The following is a 20,770-nucleotide window of genomic DNA, read 5'->3' on the forward strand; positions in this document are numbered from 1 at the left end:
GTGGCCAACCCAGGGACTAATCTCACGAGTGCTTTTATTTTGGCACATACAGCCCAACGTAAACAGAAACCCATACGTTTATTTTGAAAATGAACCGGAAAAGGTGTTGACGCAGTTCGTCGCTGTCAATAGCAGTGACCAAGTCATACGGCAACAACAGACGCCACAAAGGAGATCGGGAGACTGCAAAGCAACAATACAATTACGGTAAAGCAACGTTTCACTATACTGTAATTTTGATGGTGTTATACAAAACTCAGTTATGTCAGAAACACAACGATGCGTGAAGCTTTTCGTGGTTGTGTGCTCTTAGTCGAGTATCCTGGGGCTAATTTGTTATGGTAACATTCATATTTTATACTGCGGCGATATGGTTTAGCTAAGTGCGACTTAAGCTATGAATTTTCATATAATTATGTAAAAAATATCGGTATGTAGCCGTAGTGCTAAATGAAGCATACCATCTTGCTAATGTGTTTTTAGCTTCTTTGACAGCTAAGGGAGCCGAGTTAGCCCATTAAGGTTTAATAATGTAATGGCTAAAATAACTTAAATGCTTTCATGTAGCCGACCAAAGGAAAGGAACTCAGCTATGAGACTTGCTCACTTGTTGCTCTAATCAGCGGACAAATCAATAGCTAGGATTGTTAGCTCTAGTACCTCCTCTACGACGGAGAGCGATGATATGCCAAACTCCACTTAAAAATTAGTCATTTTAATGTGTCATTGCTTTCTTGTCCTTTGAATGTTAAATACAATTGATCCCATATAATTTTCCTAATGAGAAGGTTCTACTTCAGACGTCTGCATGCAATAAAACCCTCACATACAGTCGAGGCCATAGGTCTTTGGACAGTGACCCCCCCCCCCAAAAAAACCCTCGACAGATTAAGCAGATAGAGGTCTGAAATTGATTGCATGAAGGAAGTGCATGATGGGTAGAGAAGAGTACTGAGAAGGAAATAAAAGTAAACCGCATTATCTGTGGGGTCACTGGTGTTTATTGAATATGTGACTGCTCTTAGAAGTAGCAAGATGAGTTCTGATGCAGTGATGACTTTTATGTGTGTGTGAGTGAGTGAGTGAGTGAAAGGCTGCTGCATGTGAAGTTACAGCCTGAACATCTTATAAACATGTAGCCACATCCTGCCTATCGAGGCAGCAATGCCATAAAGGCTTATGGGAAGGAGAGTGTAATGAAAGAAATGATCAGCAATAACAGCATTATGTTTTTCCTGCTTATGTTCAAGCTCCGTGCTAACAGGAACTGAGTGATGGTGCGGGTTTTTTGTCTGCAGCATAATTTTCCTGGGAACCAATTTGTGCCCCCCCCCCCCCCCTCCACCCCCCCTTACCCCCGAGGACACTTTGACTAAGCTGCTTTCCTCTGCAGTGCTGCGATAGAGAGGAAGAATGAATGAAGGGAGGGGGGGCAGGGTGCTTGTGTTACTGCGGGATCCTTCTATATGTACATCCACGGGGCTGTGTGTCTGTGCACATACTGCAACATGATTCATGATTCTTAAACATTGACACCTGCAGACAGGTGTTGCAGCTGGGCGGGGCTTGGTAAGGTACCGGATGCTCTTAAGGAAGCAAACAGACTGGTTTACTGTGTGTCTGACGAGCTTTGTGGCTGCTTCACTGTCTCGTGAGATGTGGAATTGTATCTAACATGCTAACAGATGAGAGTCCACATCTTGATTTCATTGGCAGCAGCAGTATGCACACTGACTGGCTGAACAGCTAACTGAGTGACTATCCAGCTGATCTTGTCACATAATAACAGGCATTTGAATATGTGGAGGGGGAGAAGATGGTCTCTGGCCTCAGATGTGTTATAGTCCTCCTTGATCTCTCTCTGTTTCCTGGTCAGTGACCTCTGACCTCTTCCCAGTGGATGCAGTGACTGATTTTAGTCTTGTCTCGGTTATGACTATTAACGGCGGAGGTAAACTCGTTCATTGTCCCTCTGTGGTGACCTACGCTGGCTGACCTGCTGTGTGCGCACAAATGGCGTTGCTTTCGGGAAAGAGGCGATTCATGAAAAGAGGAACCTGTTACTGTCCACATCATCCAAAATCAAATCCACTGTCCTTGCTGACAGCTTCTTGGTTACTTACTGGCTTACTGCTAACAGTCGTTCCCTATCTCTGTGTGTGTGTGTGTCGTTGGTCAGTAGCAATAGGCTGACTGTGCCTGCTGGTTAGTAGCAATATTTATTTAAAGCAACATGCTGTCAGCCGACATAACATCACAGATTCGAGGGAGAACATAGGCTCTGTGCGTGTGTGTGTGTGTGAGAGAGAGAGAGCGAGAAAGCAGGGTAAATAAGTGGGGGTTGGGACAAAAGAGGAAGTGTGAGTGGTGAAGACGGGAGGAGAGTTAATATGTGAGAAGGGGAAGAGATTAAATTAAAGCTGAGTTCTATGGTTTGATGTTTGCACTTCTCAGCTGACTTTGAAGTCATTGTATTAAGAAACAGTGGTGATGATGATTGTTAATCAGGACAGTGAGTCCATGTCTTAATTTAAATCAGGACAGTGAGTTAATCAGGACTGAGTCCATGTCTTAATTTAAATCAGGACAGTGAGTTAATCAGGACTGAGTCCATGTCTTAATTTAAAAGCACCCCCCCCCCCCCCCCCCCCTTCTATATCCTCTCTGTGTCTTGCAGGACTCTGGCTTCCACTGCACGGAAAGCCGCCTTTGCCTTTTGCGTATCTGAGACGTTGCTGTTTTAGCGTGTGCGCGATGTCCTCAGAGCTGCTGGTGGATCTGGCCGATGAGCCCGCGGCTGCGCAGCTGGGCCAGCTCAAGCTAGCCACGATAGAAGACCAGCAGTGGCCCGCCGACGAGTCCACCCTCAGCAAATCAGGTGACATGAGACAGGGAGACCCTTTCGAGCTATGAGCTCAGTATCCCTCTGTCTTGTATCAGTGTGTTACTCTTATATTATGTGTTTCAGAGACAGACATCTCCCAAGGCTTCGATGGCGGCTCCCCCCACCTGCCCTGGGACCACCCCTTCTACGACATCGCCAGGCATCAGATCATCGAAGTGGCAGGTTGGTCGTCCGAAAACCTTGTATGGTGATTGGTGTATGACTGCTGTCCTCAGTAGACTTGCCTATCTGTCCCTCTGCAGGTGATGATAACTTTGGCAGGAAGGTGATTATGTTTAACGCCTGCAGGATGCCGCCACATCACCAGCTGGACCATCACAAGCTGCTGATGTGAGTCCTAACGTAACCCGGGTCTAAGCAGAACTAAATGCAATTCTGCTTTTCTATGAGGGCATTTCTGAAATATGGCACGACTTCAAAGGGAAGTGTCTCAATAGCTTCCGTGACAGGAAGCAAAATACATTACTCACTGAAACACTAATACCAAGACTCCCTGTCAAACCTGGACCAGAATATGTTTAATTGATAATAGATTTTTTTTTTTTTTTGCAGGTATCTCAAAGGAACTCTGGATCAGTACGTGGAAAGTGATTACACCCTGATTTATTTCCATCACGGGCTGACCAGTGAAAACAAACCCTCTCTCAGCTGGCTCCGAGATGCATACAGGGAATTTGACAGAAAGTAAGAGCTTTAACACAAGCAGGAGGGCTTTAATAATAATTCCCAGCATTTAAAACCCACAAAAAAAAAACACTTCTATTGGCTGTATGTGTTTCCAGGTATAAGAAGAACATCAAGGCTCTGTACATTGTCCACCCCACCATGTTCATCAAGACTCTGTTGATCCTCTTCAAACCAATCATCAGGTTCTTTTTTCTTTTTTCTTTTTTCCTTATAAAGCAGATGACGAGATAATGAGTATTTTGAAGCTGATTTGGTTTCTTCTTTCTCTCTTTCTGTGTGTATGTAGTTTCAAGTTTGGCAGGAAGATAAACTACGTGAGCTACCTGAGTGAGCTGGAGGACGTGCTGAAGTGCGATCAGCTGATCATCCCTGCCCGTGTTAGAGAGTAAAGATCCAATGTTACACGAATACCCTTTAATCCATCTAAAACTAAAACATATTTACCCTTTCTTTTTTGCAAATAATTTAACACGATCTCTTTGTCAGGTACGACAACAAGCTGAGGGCGTCTCTGAAACCCACTGTCCAGCCTCCCATGTCTCCCCCTCGCAGCCCTCCGCTCCCAAACCAGGTGTTCGGGGTGCCACTTGCACTGTGAGTGACTAAAATCTGTCTTTTTGCCTATGAGGTTCTGCATGGAGAAACACTGGCTCTAAATATCACAACACCTGTGCGCCTGCTTGTTGTACAAAGTCATGCATTCAGCAAACAGTCACACAATCTGTGTATGTGTGTGTCAGGCTCAGACAGAGAAGTCCAGATGGCGATCCGGTTCCTGTGGTGATGAGAGACACAATTAGCTTCCTTTCAGAGCAAGGTAACTCCTTTTTTGTGCAAGAAACACAAATACAACACACTAATACATTGTTCCCTCACTAATTACTGCTGTGTGTGTGTGTCAGGTTTGGAGATTGAGGGCATCTTCAGACGGTGTGCCAACGTCACTCTGGTGAAGGAGGTCCAGCACAAATACAACTCAGGTACCATCAACAGATTTTATATCTATAAAACGATGTATATATAAGGATGAGTCTTTTCTTACTGTGTGTGTGTTTTCTAGGTGAAACAGTGAACTTCAGAGAGATGGAAGACGTCCACTTGGCTGCTGTGATTCTCAAAACGTTCTTGCGGGAGCTCCCCGAGCCCCTACTGACCTACCAGCTCTACAACGACATCGTCAACTTCTCCTGTACGTACCAACGCTTTTTCAAAAAAAATTTTTTTGGCCACCAGGTGCAACTACAATCTTGCGACATCTAAGTGACGTCTAACTCACGGCGGTGTTTGGTGTGTTGCAGCTGCATCCAGTGAGAGTCCGGCGACAGCTATGAAGACGCTGGTAGAGTCGCTGCCGGAGGAAAACTACGCATCACTGCGATACCTCATCACATTCCTGGCACAGGTTTTTACCTGATACACTCCAGAACATTTCAGACCTATATATATGTATGTATGTCCCACAGCATCATATATATGTGTGTGTGTTTAGGTATCAGCCAGCAGTGAGGTGAATAAGATGACCAACAGTAACCTGGCCGTGGTATTCGGTCCAAACCTTCTCTGGGGGCGGGACAACGCCATGTCTCTCAGCGCCATGGGCCCCATCAACAACTTCACCAGAACCCTGCTGGACCAGCAGGACCTCATCTTCACCTAAAACCCACTGGGACCAAAACACCACCACCACCATCTCCCCCTCCTCCTCGTACAGTCTTTAGCTCGCCCCAGCTTCCGACCAATCAGGAGCTTCATCAGGGTACTCCTCCACCAACCAGCTCCATCTGCTTTCCAGTTAAAATACCACACACGTGCTCATTGCTTTTCATGTTGTCTTTGACCGGTCTTTGCGTTCTGATTGGCTGAACATCTGTTCACGCGCAGATGTTGCTATGGAGACCAAAAGGCAGTGGCATTTAAGTCAACAGAGCTACCTACCAAGTTCTAATGATGTAGCATTTATCATTAAAAAAAACTTTATTAGACTTTTAGTCCCTTTTTGTGAACACTGGATCCTGCTGGATCCATTTCCCATAATGCCCCAGACCCTCCCTGTGCATTAAACCCAGTCTTTCAAACATCAATTATCTGCATAGGGATTTCCCCAAGTCTTTCTCTGTATATACAGTATGTGCTGTGTTGTGCATCCTTTCTGTGTAGTAGCAAAAAACAAAAACAAAATGGCTGCCAGCTTTCACAGAAAGACACAACTTGATACCAGACGCTGAGGACAATCTATGAAATGCTGTACTTCAAATGAAGCTGTGCGATTCTACCAGCCGCCCTTTAAGTGTTAGAGCCCCAAACACGGCTGTGCATGCGGATTATACGAGTTCCTGGACCTGGACGTGGTTTTGGTTTCACTGTATACATTTTTTAAAATGGTACGGGAACAGAAAACACAAGCATAAACAAAGGGTTTACCTGTTGTCGCCCGTAATTCTGCATCATTTTTAAGTGTCCGTTCAAAAATTTTCACAATAAAAGGCCCCCCTCTTTCCTACTTTGGCAGGCTTTAAATGTGAAATAAAAGTAGCAGAGTGCTGGGTGTGACACCATGCATTTTATTGTGAAAATGCAGCTCTTTAATCAGTGTCCATCGCAACACTACAATAACGCCAAAATAAAAGTCTATAGACAGCGTAGATTTAACCTACGTAAATTCTTGTGCAGGAAGTGACGAATACTTTCACGTGTAGCATTCGGTGTGTGACCGCCATTACCCTAAGCTGCCACACGTACCTCCTGGTTGTTGTGCGTTTGTGTGAAGCACACAGTGGTACTACGAGTCTTCTTTGCTGTCATACCTATATCTAGATATCTTTAATTGCCTTATATTTTTTTTTCGCTGATTCCCGTGCCACTAATAGAGTTTCTTCAGGCCAAATAGTATTTCAGCAATTAGCCTGCCCCCCGGTCATACTCTGAGCTGCATCTTTATGCTTTTATTTTTTATTTTTTGCTCTTCGTTCAGCCTTAATTTGAAGACACTGTTCCTCATTTCCCGCCATCTGTCTGAAACTTGAGCTCATCCAAAGCATTTGCATTCCATGTCAAATGTTATATATATGGTATATATCTATATAAATATATAGATACATATAACTTTGGTTTGAAGTCACATGACCAAAACAGCGACCTGTTTGACCTTTGTGACCTTTTTACGTAAAGCCTCCCAAGAGGCCAAATGCGATTGAATCAGCTTTTATTGTATGTTCAATGGCCAAAATCCTTACAGGAAATAGACAATAGTGTTGTGATGTTATGATTCTCATGACTGAAATTGCACCAAATGATCTGAGGTTTAGTTTGACTGAAGCTGAAACCAAACAAAAAAAAACAAAAAAACAACAACAAAAATATCAAATGTTTACCTGTTGTAACTCCCTGTCATGTCAATGCTTTGGTTATTGACATGCTATTGGTGTGTGTGTGTGTATGTGTATGTGTGTGTAGGTGTGTATTTGTGGACCCAGCACATTTGTTTGGTTTAAATATATATCGCTACAAAATTTAAAACTAGGGCTCCGTAAATTGAGGTGTGTGTGAGTGAATGTGTGTGTGTGTGTGTGTTTATGATTGTTGTCAGGTGAAAACATGGTAACTCCGGGTTTTGTGATGTGTAATTATTTGACAGTGTTGTGCTACCATGCTCTCAAAACCCATTCAAAACCTCATTGAAAAAAATACACAAAAATAAGATGCAACCTTGGCAGGTTACATCTTGGAGATACAAGTGTTTTATTTGACAGCAGCAAAAACGTGTACAGTGTGTGCGTGTGTGTGCGTGCGTGTGTGCATGCTCGTGCCTTATTTGTCTGCCCCCCCCCCCCCCCCCCCCCAAGTGATCATGTGATTTGCCATCCAAGTGCCAGTGTGCCCGTTCTGCCATAGATTAAAACGATAAAAGGTGCGTTCAACAAAAGCTTTGGTGTTGATGTTGTTAGGCAGTGTCAACCCCCCCTCCACCCACACACATACACACACACCAAACTCCTCAGCTTGTTGAACGCAGCCCAGCTGTAATGGACAATCACAGGCTTAAAGAAATGTAAACTCATAAATACGAAATCCAGAACTTCTGAAGAGGAATGAAAGCTACATATTGATATGAATATTCTGATATTTAAAAAAAAAAAATCTGTTTAAAGTTGTTGGGCTTAAATGAGGTAATTTAGTTCATAAATTCGTTTACTCCTCTTTCACTACCTTTATAATTTACCAGTCTCCTGAGAAGACGCCTCGTGGTTTATTTTTTGTTGTGAGGTTACACACATTCAGAATTGAACACAGTAATAATGTCTGACACGCAAACTCAAATTATGTGCAGCTGGAGCGTAGAAGAAAAATGTTGCACAACTGAATTCTCTTCACTTTATATATATATTTTAATTGTATCTTTGATTTTTTAAAATTGTATCTGATTTTTTTTAATTGTATCTTTGATTTTTTTTTGTTTTTTGTTTTTTAGTTTTAAAAGCAACCAAGTACAATTTCTGTTTATTTAATTTCTGTAACACACTTTCTCCTTAACTCTGCTGATGGATTACAGCCCTGTCTAATCTATGGATCTTTGTACTGTAACTGTTGTCATGGTGACAGTGAACAATATTTCTCAGTGGGAGAAGTTACTTTGGCTGATTTGTTGGTAATTAGTGATTTTTATTTTCTTTACTCTTACATTTTCTTCCATCCTTTTGATATGTGTGTGGATCCTGAATCTTATACATATATATGTATATATATATGTATAATGGTAATATACTGTAATATTAATGTGTGCAAACAATAAAGAAATGGTGAACGAAAGCTTGGGTTTTATGTTTGTAACAACAAGGGACACGCAGACACACACATAATGCTTGCTTGCAGAGCACTGAGCATGCCAGCCCTTTTGGACGCAAGGGCACATGGGAAAAGGAGTTCACATTTCTAGGCGCGCATAGGCATGAAACTCCTCAGATGAAGGGGATGAGTAAATACAGGAAGTAATCAGGAAGTTGCTCAAGTGTCTTCGAGTTCATTTAAAAAAAAGTCTTACTAAATCGAACTATCAAAGCAAAGGTTGTTCTGGGTCAAGTAAGATTTAAGCGCACGTGATGACCTGAAGCACACCTGCGTGCATTATGAGAGACAGCTAGAATATTCTAACAATGCATCGTCCATGATACGCCATTTGAAGAGTACTGTTAGGCCAATCTAATCAATGTTTGCATTGTTCGAAACAAGATACGGTAGCAGTTTCGATTAAAAAAAAAAACCGAGTTACGGCACCTTAGCTCTTTAAATAGAACGTAGTCATCAGACAGGAGCCAATCAGCTGCCGCATCTGCTGTTCTCCACCAATCACCGCCTCGTCCTGGCGCAGCATGTCTTTGCATAGACGATCGTTTGGCAGGAGCCAATCAGGTAGCGCGTGTAGTGTTCTCCACCAATCGCTGCTTCGCCCCAGCGCATTCTATTTGCATACAATCACACAGCCGTTAAACTGTTGCATTATTGCATATTATATTTGCATACACGCACAAAGTCTCCCTCGATTCAGTTTAAGGACAAGGGGGGTAACATTGATAGTAGCAAAACAATGATGCAGTAACAATAATACAAAATCGTGTGCATGTGACAGTGAATCATGAATATTAAAGGTTTATTTCATCGATTTTATTAATTTAATTATATAAAATTTCTAGAAAAAAACAAGGTAGATTTTTAGACCACAGGAAAATTGTGTAACGAAGTGGTTTTAACTAAGTGGTCTCTATATATATAGTGCAGACACTATATATATAGTGGTGGTAGAATTACATTGAGTTTTTAGTGGCTTTTTAATTCCTGGAAAAAAAAAATATAGAGATATGACAATTTCACCTTCAGCTCAGACGTCAGCTATCGCGTTCACAGCTCTGGGAACAGCAGCTGTCAGAGATCATGTTGGTGAGTCAGGCTGTTTATAGCTTGATTACCTAATACTTTAATCCTGCTGCAACCTGCACCGCTAATACTGCTGGGGGGGGGGGGGGGGGGGCAGCTGCCTCCCCTCCGGCCTGCTGAGCAGCAGAATCACCGCGCCAAACTCAATTCATCTTTTTTTAAAACATTTTACATCCTCTGTATAAAATGTGTTCCAGAAGAGGCAGTATGTGGGAGGAAGGCACAGAAGCAAAAAAACTAAAAGGCAACAAACTAATAATAGCAGAGGCGGGGGTTAAATAGATCAACTTATATCATCAAGAATCTTTTGCTGGTTCTGTGCATAAATATTAAGTTTATATATCTCAATAAAGTAGTTTTCTGGAGGCTAATATCAGAATTGAATTTTTCCATTTTTCCTCCATAAAAAGCTCAATTTGGAAAAAAAAAATTGACTTGGAATGTTTCCAGTTTTTTTTTTTTTTTCATTTGTGCATGATATCTCTACACCTGGGTGCAGAAAGTTCTGCAATATGTGCATTTCCCACAGTGGTGGGCATTATCAGGCTGATGAAGTGGTATAAAAGGAGAGAGGAGGCCGAGGAGGTTACACTGCAACCTTGCTCGGGTTCAGAAGGTAAGAGTCCCTCACATTTTATACATAATAAAAAGAATGAATTAATGCACAAAATGCAACAGGATAACTTCATTTCATTTTTTCTTTATTTCTCCTGCGGACGTCAGAAGAAACAGAGAAAATGAAGGTCTTTGCTTTTGCTCTCCTGCTCCTGGTGGCCGTCACTTACGGTAAATACTGACTTCATTTTGTAAAAAGATGATTTTTTTTTTTTTAGCTGTGCATCGATTATAAATTGATGATTCCTGCATCACAGGTGAGGCCCTGCAGTGTCAGAACTGCGTCCGTGAGGCTCCTGACAGCGCAGACTGCGTGGAGACTGTGGAGACGTGTCCTCCAGAGATGGACGCCTGTGCCAAAATCACCTACCCTGCCCCTTACGGTGAGTAGCGTCTCCCCTCCAGACTTTTGTGGACTCTCGAAAAAAAAAAAATTACCTTTAAAAAGTTTGACTAAGACATCTTCTGATCTCTTGTCTGCAGAGAACACTTTCCACAAGTCCTGCTTCAAGATGACTGAGTGTCTGAAGCTGGGGCTGACCCAAGGTCTGAAGGTCAGCTGCTGTAACTGGGACAGCTGCAACAAATAAAGGCTCCACCTGGACCAGGACGTGACGTTGTGTGACCCAGTCAAAACACAGTAAAAACCTGTGTTCTCAGAAGCCAAAATAAAAATGAAATAAATCCAACTTCAGTGTCAAGAGAGTACCACAGAGTCCTATGTGGGTTTCCTGGTCTGTTGTGGCCTCTGTTAGCTCCTGAAAACCTCTTTACTTCTCTCTCCAACCAGCAGAGGGCGCCAACACACACAGTGTGTTGACTGACTGAACAGACTAAGGACACACATGATTTCAGGTGGTCAAATCTTTATTTCATGGTAACCCGATAATGTTAATTGATTATTTTGAATATAAATGAACTTAAAATACCAGTAGTACAAAAGTAGCCAAACTGCTAAACTAGCTAACATTCTCCCAGTACCCTGAACGTAGATCAGGATCATCTACAAGGGGAAAAAAACCCAAACTTAAATATATATTTTTTCAAGCCTCACAGCTAAAACATCAGTTTTTAGTCTGTTAAATCTATTTAAAGTGATCTAAGTCATAATAAAATGCTAAAACTAGCTTGAAAATTAAAAGTAAAGCCCCTTTAAAGTGGATTCTCATTCATATCACGAACAGGGTCATACACAGTGCGTTAAACCCTCAGGGTTTTTTTGTTTTTTTTTATTTTTAAATATAACCTCATGTTGACCTTTACTTCCTCATGATTTTCTCATGTTCTATTGGCAAAACTGCTTTCAGGAAGTGGTTATGCACCTACAAAATAAAAGAGTTCCAGATCCAGTTTCAGTTACCACATGTAACTATCTTTTAGCTTTTTAACTCTTGTATTTCATTAGTTTATCATTAATTCTCATGCAAACACAACAGAAACAGAAAAAAAATCAAATAAAAAACTGCATTTTAACTTAGGTCCACTCTACAATTCAGAGCTTCGGGATTATGCAGCTTTCCAGCTCTGATCGTGTCAGTTTCTAATGAAATAAATATTAAATTAAAGTACCACAAACTAACAACCACACTGTGAACCTGAAGCCAGTTGGTAATCCAGCCTTTGTGTTTCTTTTTTTTTTCTTTTTTCTTTTAAACAGCCGTTGACTCACGGGACATCAAGAAAGTTTTACAATCACTGACGCTAAAAAAAAAAGAAAAAATGCCTCAGAAGACTGAATTTCAGGGTGGCGAGAAAACGACGCTGGGGTTTCATTAAAAAAAAAAAAAAAAAAAAAAAAAGGGCGACATTTTTACAGTTTTACAAATCTCAGTTGAAAGAAAACAGGGAGTGTGACAACATCTTTTCCGACATATAGTTGTTGTACATGCAAACAGCTTGTGTGAATACAGTAAGACATTAACTACACTAACACACAAGCACTCTTTATCAAATGGGGACCCACCAGGAAAGGCCATTAAGCGCACTGGGCCCTGAGTCGTAGGTTGATTATTCTTACTTTTTTTTTTTTTTTAAACCGACAAATACAACAGTCGACATAGCTGAAACCTTCAGATGAAGGGCTTGGCGTGAGCACTACATTCAGAAAAATTTCAAAAGCGTTGTTGTGTTTTAGCTCTTTTAAATGTCAAACAGCAACACATCTTCGCTAAAGCTACAACCAAAACTGAAACAATCCACAAGTTAACACTGTTAGAAGTCGTTACGGGTCAACGGCATCGGTGCAGACCCCCGCATCCGCCGGGAAATCAGCCGCAAAAGGTGAAGCCGAGACGTCGAACGATACGATAGCAGGGGGGGAGCTGCACCGCCAACTTAGGTAACGACGACGCGGCCGGAGGAGATCCCCCTGGAGGCCAGGAAAAAAAAAAAAATCAGCAGCTGGATTTTACCATCTGTTCCCGTTGCGGCGCAAATGCTAGAACGAGGAAAAAACGCAAGCATGGCTTCTCAGAATGATGCTGCATTCATGTCACGTGGGAATAACATCCCAAAAAAAAAATCCACTTTGACCGTCTTGCACAGACTTTATTTGCATGTCACCAGCTTGGTCTCACAACAACACAAACTTAGTCATTGTACAGTTTTTTTTTTCTTTAAATAAAAAATATCACCACAAACCAAACATCCACCAAAGTCTCCATCCATGGTATCTCAAACACTACAATCAAAACAACTGTATTATTTTTAATTCCCTACAGCTCAAAACGAATATTTCCTTCAGTTTTATGCCCAAACGTCAAATTCGCAAGCAGCACATAGGTGATGGCTAAACTTAAGTGTTTTCCACAAGGAAGCTCATATGTCCTAACTTTCCCATGGGGCATGAATGCAGCATTCGACACTGTGTTTTCTCTCCGTCTTGTGAAATGCTTGTCTGCGGGGACGTCACGGCACCCTCGGGCGCCTTCCCAAAGCTCCCCCCCCCCCCCCCCCCCCCCCCCCCTCAACCAAACCTTCGGAGTTCAGAGTGCGTGTTCAGCCACTTTCAGGATGGAATGTTACAGTCATGACACTGCTGTTCCGCCGCCCCATCATCGCCGCCATTCACTGCTTGACCCCGCGGGCGTAGTCGGGGCGTCGCGTCTGGATGATTTTGGGCCGCGGAGGCCGCGGCTTGTCGTCCTGGTCGCTGTCGTCCGGGGCCGAGCTGTCTCCGCGCTCATCCTCGCAGACGTGGACGACCACACTGGGGGTAGTGGGCGTGGCGGTGTGGAGCTCGTATTTGTCCCCTGGGGACCACAGATAGACTTTAAAGACGTGGACCAACTCATCCAGATCAACAGTGGATCATACTATATAATCATGTAATACAGCATTTAAAATTAGAGGATGTTGTGCTGTGTGAAAAGAAACCCGATTACTGTTGCGTGATGTACCTGGTCCTAGTTTCGAGATGGCACACAGCAGGTCGTAATTGATGACCGGCGTGGCGTCCTGCGACTGTTCCCAGCCAACCGGAGGGGAGGCAGGGGGCGAGATCAGGAACTGCTTCTCTGGTTTGGGAGGCTCCAGTCGAGGACTCCCTATATGGACGGACTATAGGACAAGAAGGGGGCACGTGTGAGTCGTAGCTGCCTCTTTTAGCAGTTAAAAAACAAACAAACCCCAAAACACCAAGTTTTGCCTGTTAGCACCTTTTAGCTCAGGCGACAACAAAGCCACAGTCATTCTGAATCATCCAACTAGAGGCTGCACAGGTACAGTGACTAACCTCTCCTTCTTTTAGCTTAATAAGTGCTCATGTACCAAGCTGACTAATAGCTGGACTCTGAGGTGTTAGCAATGTTTCCTGGCTGCTGATGTCAAGATAAAAACTTCAGGATCAAAACTCTTCTAGTGTGGTTCTGAATTCGGATGTCATTAACAGAGTCTAAGCTTCCAACCCAGCCTGGTTAAAAGGAAAATAAAAGCAGCTTCCAAGGTATGCTGTGGCGACAACCTGGGCCGTTACCTGGGCAAAGTACAGCCTCATCTCTTTGCCGTTGAAGTCGGTCTTGTGCAGTCGCAGCCTGGCCTCGGCCGCCGCCAGAGCGTCGCCGAAGCTGATCCGGACCCGCCGGAAAGACCTGAAGTACTGGAACTGCACCTCCGGGTCGAAGGAACGGAACAAGGCCTCGAAAGCGGCCTGAGAAGGGAGAGACAGAGGAAAGGTGGTTTGTGGTGGGTGGGGGTTTTAAATGATGGAGATTAGACCAGCTCCTGCATCCTCCCCTGTGAGCCAGAGGCAGTCATGAATACAGTCAGCAGACTTAAAGCTGCTATGAATAAAACCGATAAAAATAGCCTCTATTACAGATACTATATCTGTCGCTTCTCTTTGCTCAAGACAGCCTGCAGCTTGTGTAGTTCTGACTGTGTGTATGTGTCTGTGTGTGTTGTATCACAGAGCTCTGGCCTCCATTTTACACGACCAATTATTATTACAGAAGCTAATTAAGAAAGAAGAATGAACGAGACAGATGACCTTGGCAAGCATTTCCAAGAGGACAAAAGCAGCCAATGGCTGATCAGCGATTTCCTCTCAATCTGAGGCTCAGTAGGTCAGAGTGCGCACAACAAGACAAACACAGGAGCTGCAGCAGACTGAAGCCTGCAGTGATGCTAAAGTGCAGGGTTCCTCATGAAATGACGGCGTCTTCAACGCCGTCGCCAACGCTGGTGAGTGTGGAAGGAAAAAGCTTCCTTCATTTGATGAATCTGTCATCAATGAAAAATGTATATTGTATATCAGGATTAAAAAAGTCAAAGGAGAAATGAGCAGTCACTCTGGCCTTAGGTGGTCTTCGAGCCTCTCATTACCACACACACAAAATCCATAAAACACGAGACACTTAAAGACTTGTTGTGCTTGTCTACATCAAGACTTTCACCTCCTCAGACTCCTTGAAAACACTCTCTGAGGACTCTCCAGGAAAATTAGCAGCACATGTGAATAATTAACAGTTGCTGCAATTAAGTCTGGTGATGAAATACTGTCCAAATCTAGTTTCACAGGTTTTGTTAGTGGTAGTCGACTGAGAGAAATTTTATTAACATCAACAACTGAATAGAACTCGTTTTCAAGGACCCTCAAGTGGTATCAGATGAAAGGCTGCTCTCTGTCTTTACCTGTGCCTCGGGACGGCTGAACACTTCCTGGTTAGTCACTGAGGCGACCAGGCAGAAGCGGTTGCACTTAGTGGTCTTGATGTGCATGACGGGGAGCGATCCCGGGAGCCGAAGCCTTTTCCACCTGAGACCCGAGGTCAGGGCACAGCGGGATGCCGAAACGGACCTCAAAGGTGGCGACGGTGATGGCGAAGAGGAAGGGGGGGATCGGGGGGGTCGGAGAAGCGTTGCCTTCCCCAGGGTGACAGGCGAGCGGGAAGTTAACAGATGCCCCCCAACAAGGAAACAGGTCCAGCTCTGGATCTTCTTTTGTGGCCGTAAAGTGACAGTTTGTCTTCTTTTGTCTTCACAGTGTTGGTAGAGATGCGCTACGCTGCGTTCAAGGAACCTCAGTCAACACACAGCCTTCTAACCCACATTCCAAGGTTATCTAGTCACCTGCCGCAACCCGAAAGGCAAAAATCCAACATTCAGCCTGTTAATATCCTGCTGTTTCCTCCCTCCCTCGCTCAGCTTCGGCCAGCCGGCTCTGCGGCAGCCTGAAAACTGAAGGAATTTTCCAGAGATTTGGGTGTGGAGAGCTGAAAATGTCATTCAGCCTCTCTCTCTCTTTCTCTCTCTCCCCCTCTCTCTCTCTCCTCCTGCTGCACGGCCGCTTAAATGAGCCCCTGCCAGTCGATGACGCATTACCCACAATCCCATCCTCCTCCTCCTCCTCCTCCTCCCCCCCCCACACCTCTTCCTGGTGTCGCTCGTCCACTCATTCACTTGCAAGCCAATCGCCTGTGGAAAGGGGAGGAACGGTGGAGGTTTTTTTCTTCTCCTCTTTCCTTCCTATCCCTCCACTGACAGATACTAGCTAATGCTGACTAATCAGACAGAAAGAAGGCCAGAGAGTGGCTGGAAAATAATGACATCACTGCTGAGCAAACTGAAAGCATTGATCTTTCTTTCTGTAGCATTTAAACTCAGACACACACAACCCCCCCCCCCCAAAAAAAAATCCTTTGATGAATGGAAAGTAAGCGACACTTGATTTCACACACTTTCCAAAGACTTATCACCTGACTCCTGAGCGCACGGGGGCAAAGATGTGGAAAACAAGTCACAGTCTGAGGAAATATGGACAGAAAGAGAAAGGGAAACAGAATGAGGACAAGAAGGAGAGGGAAAAAGGGAAGAAAGAAAGAGACATAACTGGTTGGAAGACTGCAGGATGGGGGGATGAAGGGATAAAGGTGGGGGAGGGGTGCAAAGAGCTGGCGCTCATGGAAAGTATGCAGTTTGATAACGTGCTTTTATGAGGTATTAATAGCAGGAGAGCTCGCAGTGGAGGGGAAGCGTGTGAGCATGTGCGCAGACGGTGGCTGGGGAAAAAAAAAAAACGGAGGCCGTTGAAAGCCAGTCCGTGAAACATTCACACCTGTGTGTGTATATGTGAGAGAGAATGTATGTGATTTTACTTTTTTTCCACAATAACACACCGCAGCGACCGAACAGCCACCGGCGTCTGTTCAGAAGATACAGTAAATCTCAGCCATGCGACATCTGGCAGGAACATGCCTGTCATAAACTATTAGGTCAACATGTCAACATACTGAGTGCAGGTGTTAATGCACAGTGAAATGACTAAAAGCACTGTCCTGTGTTTGTGTGTATGTGTCTATGTGTGTGTGTGTGTGTGTGAATGGAAAATGTGTGTGTGGAAAATAAAGCGCCGTAATGTTGATGAGCCTCCCGACAGTGAAACCGATGCTCTGATGTAAGTGTTGTTTGTTGACGTTAAACATTACCGTGCGAAGTGAGAGTGTGTGTGTGTGTGTGTAGGTGCTAATCATCTCCAGACCATCATCCTTCAACCCCCAGTGTTGCCACTATATGTGTGTGTGTGTGTGTGTGTGTGTGTGTTTGAGTCCTGCATTTTTTCCATCACACCGTTTTTTTTTCATCTTCCCATTTTTTCCATTCCCTCACTTGACAGATAGGTAGGCAACACACCCATGAACACACACACACACACACACACACACACAAAGACAGGTGTGCACATTCACAGTGCGCACAAGAATGCCTACTACAGACTGGACTGGAGTGTTGTGTTACAAGGCAGCAGCTACATTTTTATCACATCATGCTCTTCTTTCCAAAGCAGAGGTGAAAGTTGTATGGTTCAACCAGCAAGTGATAAGAGGCTGATACTGGAGCATACTGGTGGGACAGGAGCTGGGATTAAAGGGATGCAGCCTTGGAGAGAACCCCCCGAAGTTCCCCTGATCAACAAACTCCTTTATCATTCCAGGAAGTGTAATTTTGAGACTTTTTATCAATAGAAACGTTTGGTTTTTTTTTTTTTCAAATTGGCAACTGGTCCTGTCGCTGGTCTGATAAGTCCTGTCCTGCCACAAAGCCCTGCTTCATCCACACAGGTATCAAGTTACGGAGGATATGACTCGTCTGACGGTCTGTTTCCTTGTGGCGGTCACAAAATTCCATACCTGACCCGGAAAAAAAAAGAGATGACACATCTGTGCCTTTTCTAGCTCTGTCTACCTTCCACTGAGCTTGTGGACAATTTCAGAATAACAACAGTAAATGTAGCAAAACTAAAAGTGAGTCAGAGCACTTCCAAACAAAACAAAAGCACTCAGATTTTCCATTTGACCAAAAACCCCTTAAACTCCTGTGGAAAAGTGTTTTTACATTCTTCTATCAGGGTGTTTGGAAACACCCTCCTTATACATCTACCTTTTGTTAACCTGCTTATACTGTTGTGTAAGACAAGCAATGCTTATCACTGTCCTGGAAACTGATCGCACATGTTTAATCTTGATTTTTAATCAAAATAATGGGACTGAGATTTGAATTTGGAGCTTTCCCTGACCTCAGATCTGCTGTTCCACACAATGGTTTATTAATGGTGCCAGCTTTCAGCTGCATTTAAAAACAGGCGCTCCTACTTTCTCCCTCAACAACAAGGTGTTACCCCATGTGATGCAGAGCGGGATAAACAAAGGAAAAGTTGTGCAAAGATAAATAAAAAAAAAACGACAAAATGAACCCAGAAGAAAACCCCCGCTGGCAGAGGTGAGAAGGAGTGTGAGCGTTTTCAAGAATTCAAGAAGCATTCACACACACACACACCCTCAGCGGAATATTCTGCCATATGATACATCAGCTGACCCTCAAATCCTCACAGATGCCCCGGTGGAAAAGCAGCAGGATCATTGGAAGAAACAGAAGAAGGGAAAAAAAAAACAAAAGTTGTATTTTTCACCGCATGCCCTTTGGCCCTCTGTTGTTTTTCCCTTTTCCATCAACGTCAGCAAACCCGTATAGCACGTCATGAAACACTGGCTCATCTCACTGCCCTGTGTATGCATGTACTTGGTAAATTGAGCATGTGTGTATTAGCAATTGGTTGTGTTTATATGAATGTTTGTATGGGCTGTCTTGCCTGTCAGTAAACCACAACATCCCTCCACAGTTTAGTTCTGAACATAATGAAAATCAAGAATTTAGATAGAGAAATCCAAGAAAACAAACCAGGAGAAGATAGAGTTGATTTTTAACTGTCTATTGTCCTCTATTGTTAACACCTTAACATACACACACACACATTCATTAACAATCAATCACCTTTCCCAATCTACCGCACACAAAAAGGATTTGGTCTTTGTTATTTATCTGTCTTCAAAACTACGTTCTGCATAAGTGTTGCACAAGACAGGGCAAATGCAAACTAAACATTACTGGAATCCTCCAAGTGAGACATCCCTCAGTGGTGTTATTCTTGTGCTTCATCCAGTAAGATAAAATAAAACATCTGAAAGTTTAGCTATTAAATAACTCAGAATGAATAAGGAAGCAGGAAGTGTGAACTTTTGTTGACAGCTCAGGCAAAAACAGCAGTATTACTGAACTATTACCTCCATCTAGTGGTCTAACTCTACCACACTTTGTGGATTTAGGACTGGAAGCATCTCGATGATGCTGTCAGTTACTCAAAGCGACATAAAGGGCGTGTAGAGTAGATCGTACTGTATCGTACTAAACCAAACTCCGTGAAAAAAACAGGCAATCTAGCGTTTCTTGGCAAAATTGAAAAACACAGAGCATTATTTTATCTATCTACAAATCAAAGATCACCACTCCTAAGCTCGGCTCACATCCAGCACACCAAAAGCTTGCAGTTAAGAACGGATCCTTACCTTCAGACTGCCTTCGTTGAACAAATCCTCCGGCACTTTGCAGGCTATCAGGGCGTTCGGTAAATCGGTAAACTGGACATCTACCGTCGCCTCCTCTTCACCGCCATTCTCTGCCTGCTGCATCACGAGTGTCTAGAGTGTTTTCTGGAAACACAGGGCCACTTCAGCAAAGCAGAAATCCGTGTACAAAAATAACAACGCTTAATTGGCTAACGTCGACTATCCATATCTTATTGATACAGTCAACATTGTGATTAACAATGTACTTACTTACAAAGCCTTAGACGTTATTGCATGATAATATGGCGTTAAACAGCTGTCTCCGATGTTTTCATCCACACGGCAAACAGAAGTAAAAGCTGTAAAGCTGCTCTTGAGTGTACTAGCTTACAAGCTGCACTAAGCCTGCTAACTAGCAAGTTGTGCTAACCAGGAAGATGATGCTATAAAACAAGCAAAGCACACGATATTACGCGACTTTCTTCTTTCTTATTTTGTTACGGGTGAATGCGGTTTTTCGACAGAAGGTGTTGTCTTAAACTGAAATATTACGAAATTCTATAGTATTAACTGTAAATAAACCTCTCGGATAATTTTGTTAGCATGGCGCAGAGGATAAAGGAGATGACGTCAATTCAACAACAGCCAGTATGTGTTTCCGGTTTGGTCACTCCGGCGGTGCCTGAAATTTAAGAGCGCCTGTAAAATTTACTAATCTTTCTGAAAAATACTTTCGAAATTTTCAGAGCCGGTTTTAAACTGGTTTGTTTTTTTTGTAAACTGTTTTTGCTTTTAAAGAAAGGTGTTCCATTATGACAATATTAACCGAAGAAGGTTCATTCTCTGGGGGCGAGTCACAGTGACTACTTCCGTTTTTCAGCATAAGATGCCATAACAGGACATCTACAAACGAATAAAAGAAAAATGGAATTAATCAAATTATACTCTCAGAATTGATCAAACATGTGACCTTTATCCTTCAAACTGAAAAAAATAAATGAAATGAAAATGGATTTATTCTTTATTTTACATTTGATGTATATCACATTATATGTAAAATAAAGACCTACACAGAGAATCTAATTTTATTATTATTAGTTCAAAATAAAATTCCTACATTTGTGCCTGGAAATGGTTTCTGTTAAGAATTTTGAGATACATAAAACATAAAAACACAATGGACCATCAATTCTAGAAGAGACGGATATGTATCTTTTCTAGAGGAGTTAGATTACAGACATACTAAAATAAAGTATCTATAATTTTGGAGAATTTTCAAAATAAATGTTGCACATTT

At 43.0% G+C, this 20,770-nt stretch overlaps 3 protein-coding genes across 6 annotated transcripts; 2 read left to right on the forward strand and 1 right to left on the reverse strand.

Annotated features, from left to right (window-relative positions):
• The first annotated feature begins 95 nt into the window (after positions 1-95).
• arhgap1 (Rho GTPase activating protein 1) lies at positions 96-7,610 on the forward strand. The gene is made up of 13 exons (XM_041032645.1): positions 96-207; positions 2,678-2,878; positions 2,969-3,067; positions 3,148-3,235; positions 3,458-3,589; positions 3,688-3,774; positions 3,879-3,977; positions 4,079-4,186; positions 4,333-4,409; positions 4,495-4,572; positions 4,653-4,781; positions 4,891-4,994; positions 5,082-7,610. Exons 2-13 carry the CDS (start codon positions 2,755-2,757, stop codon positions 5,247-5,249), a joined length of 1,293 nt encoding a protein of 430 aa, XP_040888579.1. The 5' UTR covers positions 96-207; positions 2,678-2,754; the 3' UTR covers positions 5,250-7,610.
• Positions 7,611-10,048: 2,438 nt separating this feature from the next.
• On the forward strand, positions 10,049-10,810 carry LOC121178149 (ly6/PLAUR domain-containing protein 2-like). Its single transcript, XM_041032673.1, has 4 exons — positions 10,049-10,136; positions 10,244-10,306; positions 10,393-10,518; positions 10,619-10,810. The coding sequence occupies exons 1-4, from the start codon at positions 10,070-10,072 to the stop codon at positions 10,723-10,725; spliced, it is 363 nt and encodes a 120-aa protein (XP_040888607.1). The 5' UTR covers positions 10,049-10,069; the 3' UTR covers positions 10,726-10,810.
• A 156-nt stretch (positions 10,811-10,966) lies between these two features.
• On the reverse strand, positions 10,967-20,107 carry LOC121178004 (calcipressin-1-like). Of its 4 annotated transcripts, XR_005893437.1 has the most exons (6): positions 19,744-20,107; positions 19,474-19,617; positions 14,109-14,282; positions 13,534-13,693; positions 13,111-13,386; positions 10,967-11,836 (listed from the first exon to the last, which is right to left on the reverse strand). XR_005893437.1 is itself a non-coding variant. In XM_041032473.1 (5 exons), the coding sequence occupies exons 2-5, from the start codon at positions 19,594-19,596 to the stop codon at positions 13,202-13,204; spliced, it is 642 nt and encodes a 213-aa protein (XP_040888407.1). In that variant the 5' UTR covers positions 19,597-19,617; positions 19,748-20,107; the 3' UTR covers positions 12,126-13,201. The 4 variants fall into 4 exon arrangements, 3 of the variants coding, with proteins under 3 accessions (XP_040888407.1, XP_040888406.1, XP_040888408.1); XM_041032473.1 differs by lacking the exon at positions 10,967-11,836 and having other exon boundaries at positions 12,126-13,386; positions 19,748-20,107; XM_041032472.1 differs by lacking the exon at positions 10,967-11,836 and having other exon boundaries at positions 12,126-13,386.
• Positions 20,108-20,770: the final 663 nt, after the last annotated feature.

Source organism: Toxotes jaculatrix, chromosome 24, assembly GCF_017976425.1.
Source record: "Toxotes jaculatrix isolate fToxJac2 chromosome 24, fToxJac2.pri, whole genome shotgun sequence".
Classification (NCBI taxonomy): domain Eukaryota; kingdom Metazoa; phylum Chordata; class Actinopteri; family Toxotidae; genus Toxotes; species Toxotes jaculatrix.